This window comes from Pundamilia nyererei, unplaced genomic scaffold, assembly GCF_000239375.1.
Source record: "Pundamilia nyererei isolate P.nyererei 1_Seehausen unplaced genomic scaffold, PunNye1.0 scaffold02583, whole genome shotgun sequence".
Lineage (NCBI taxonomy): Eukaryota > Metazoa > Chordata > Actinopteri > Cichliformes > Cichlidae > Pundamilia > Pundamilia nyererei.
Genome location: NW_005189984.1, coordinates 3,444 through 5,286, shown reverse-complemented (window position 1 = coordinate 5,286; position 1,843 = coordinate 3,444). Strand labels below are relative to the sequence as shown.

Sequence of the window (1,843 nt, the reverse complement as noted above, 5' to 3'; positions counted from 1 at the left end):
GGCGAACATCTGGCCAAGCATCTGAAGCATCTGCAGTTCCCGGGCATGCTCAGCTTCCCGGCGCCGGTCTTCTGCTTGCAAGCGCTGCTCCTCCATCCGGTAGAAGTTGTCCTCGGCTTGGGCGCTCTGCTCCAGGAACTGCTCCATCAGCTTCTCCATGGGGAAATTGGCGCGTCGCTTCCTGGGCCGTTTGGGCGCTCTGGCTGACAAACAGCTGGCCGACTGGCTGCTGTTAGGCGGCTTCGCATCAAGTCCCTGAAGTGGAGAAGGGTGTGACATTATGTTAGCACACATACTCGAGTCACACTCGAGGCACTGAAACATGATAAAGCCACGAAAAAGTGATAGTGGATAAGGTTGGACTCACCATTATTCCCCACTGTCACTTTAACCGGAATGGGGATGGGAACAGTTGGGTATTCCAACTTGACTTCAGTCTCAGCGGGATAAGGACACTCCCCTGTGCTCTCAGAGTAAGCATCCTGAGCATCTTCCCCATCCTCCTCCGGGCCATCGACGGCCTCCTCTCCTCCCGCACCGCTGTCTATAAACTCCTGGGCGTCCAGACTCGGCCGGTTACTCAAAATCCTCTCCATGGTGTCATAAAACTTGCAGATCTTGTGATACTGCCCATTATTCCGCAGATTGCCCTCCTTCGCCAACAAGTACTGCCTCTTGAGGCTCTTGATCCGCACCCTACACTGCTCGGGCGTCCTTTCAAACCCCATGGCTCCCAGCCTCCGGGAGACGTCGCGGTACACGAAGCTGTTTCGGAAGTTTCCATCCAGCGCCGCCTGGATGTCCTGCTTTCCCCAGATGTTCAGCAGCGTCCTCGTCTCCACGTCCGACCAGAGGAAGCCCCGCGTTGTGTTCGCTTGCATAGCTGATCCAAAACAGGCCGTCTCCCGGCGTAACCTCCACCCCCGGGGAATAAGTTGATTGGAGATGTTGACACTGCGGATTATGACGGCCGTTTGCTCTGGGTCTCTGCGCTCAGCCGCATCAATGCCGCGGACCACCGTCAGCCCAAACAACGACAAACGGCCATTTCGCTAGCTCAGAAGGACCAGCCGGGGTAATAATTTTGGTCTTAAACTTGAAGATCATCACAACGTGTGCAGGTCAAACTATTTGTTAGCTAGCTAAAAGCCTAGCCTTCTGTGTTTATCTCATTCGTGTCGTTGTCAAAATGCGTAGCTCTGGGATAAACCGACAGGAGATCGGCTACAAGAGCCGTTTTCAAGCGGTAACACTACATCGAGTAAATGTCCAAACTGACCTCTGATCAGTCCTTTGAGGTTAACTTCACCTTTCTCCGCCTGGTCCCCCGCCCCGCGAACGCATTTCTGCGGGGTCCTAGAGACCCACCTCACCTCAACAACGAGCCAAACTGTCAGCTGCTCGGCCAACATGGAGAGCACTGGACGACTCTAACGGCTCACCTAACGTTACAGTCTAAAGCTAAGTTTTAATGAAGTAAAACTTTGAGATAACGTCAGTCTCTTTTACCTTTCTCGTTTAAACAGGCCAAGACGGCGATAAGCGACAGTGCAACTGGGATCGAGCAAAAAGCGAGCGCTTGAATCTGTTGAGGCATGCTCTCATTGTTTGTCTGACTGCAGTCACCCACTCTCGGAGCTTTATCACGGGCTGCACAGCCCTCTGTGGCACTCAGCTGTCCTTACCTAAACTGGAGCTGCGCTTCAACGCCGACAAGTGAACGCAAGCTAGCCTGATCATGAGGCGCCCTATAACCCAGCGCAGTACTACAGGAAGCGTGTGATGCCTTTAAAGGCTGCTCGGACACTCCTACATCCAAGTGGGCTGAGGGTGAAATCTGCTG

At 53.7% G+C, this 1,843-nt stretch overlaps 1 protein-coding gene across 1 annotated transcript; it reads right to left on the bottom strand.

The window, feature by feature from the left end:
- Nucleotides 1-6: 6 nt before the first annotated feature.
- Nucleotides 7-901, bottom strand: LOC102193848 (zinc finger and SCAN domain-containing protein 29-like). The gene is made up of 2 exons (XM_005755704.2): nt 368-901; nt 7-255 (listed from the first exon to the last, which is right to left on the bottom strand). Exons 1-2 carry the CDS (start codon nt 879-881, stop codon nt 248-250), a joined length of 522 nt encoding a protein of 173 aa, XP_005755761.1. The 5' UTR covers nt 882-901; the 3' UTR covers nt 7-247.
- Between the last annotated feature and the right edge of the window lie 942 nt (nt 902-1,843).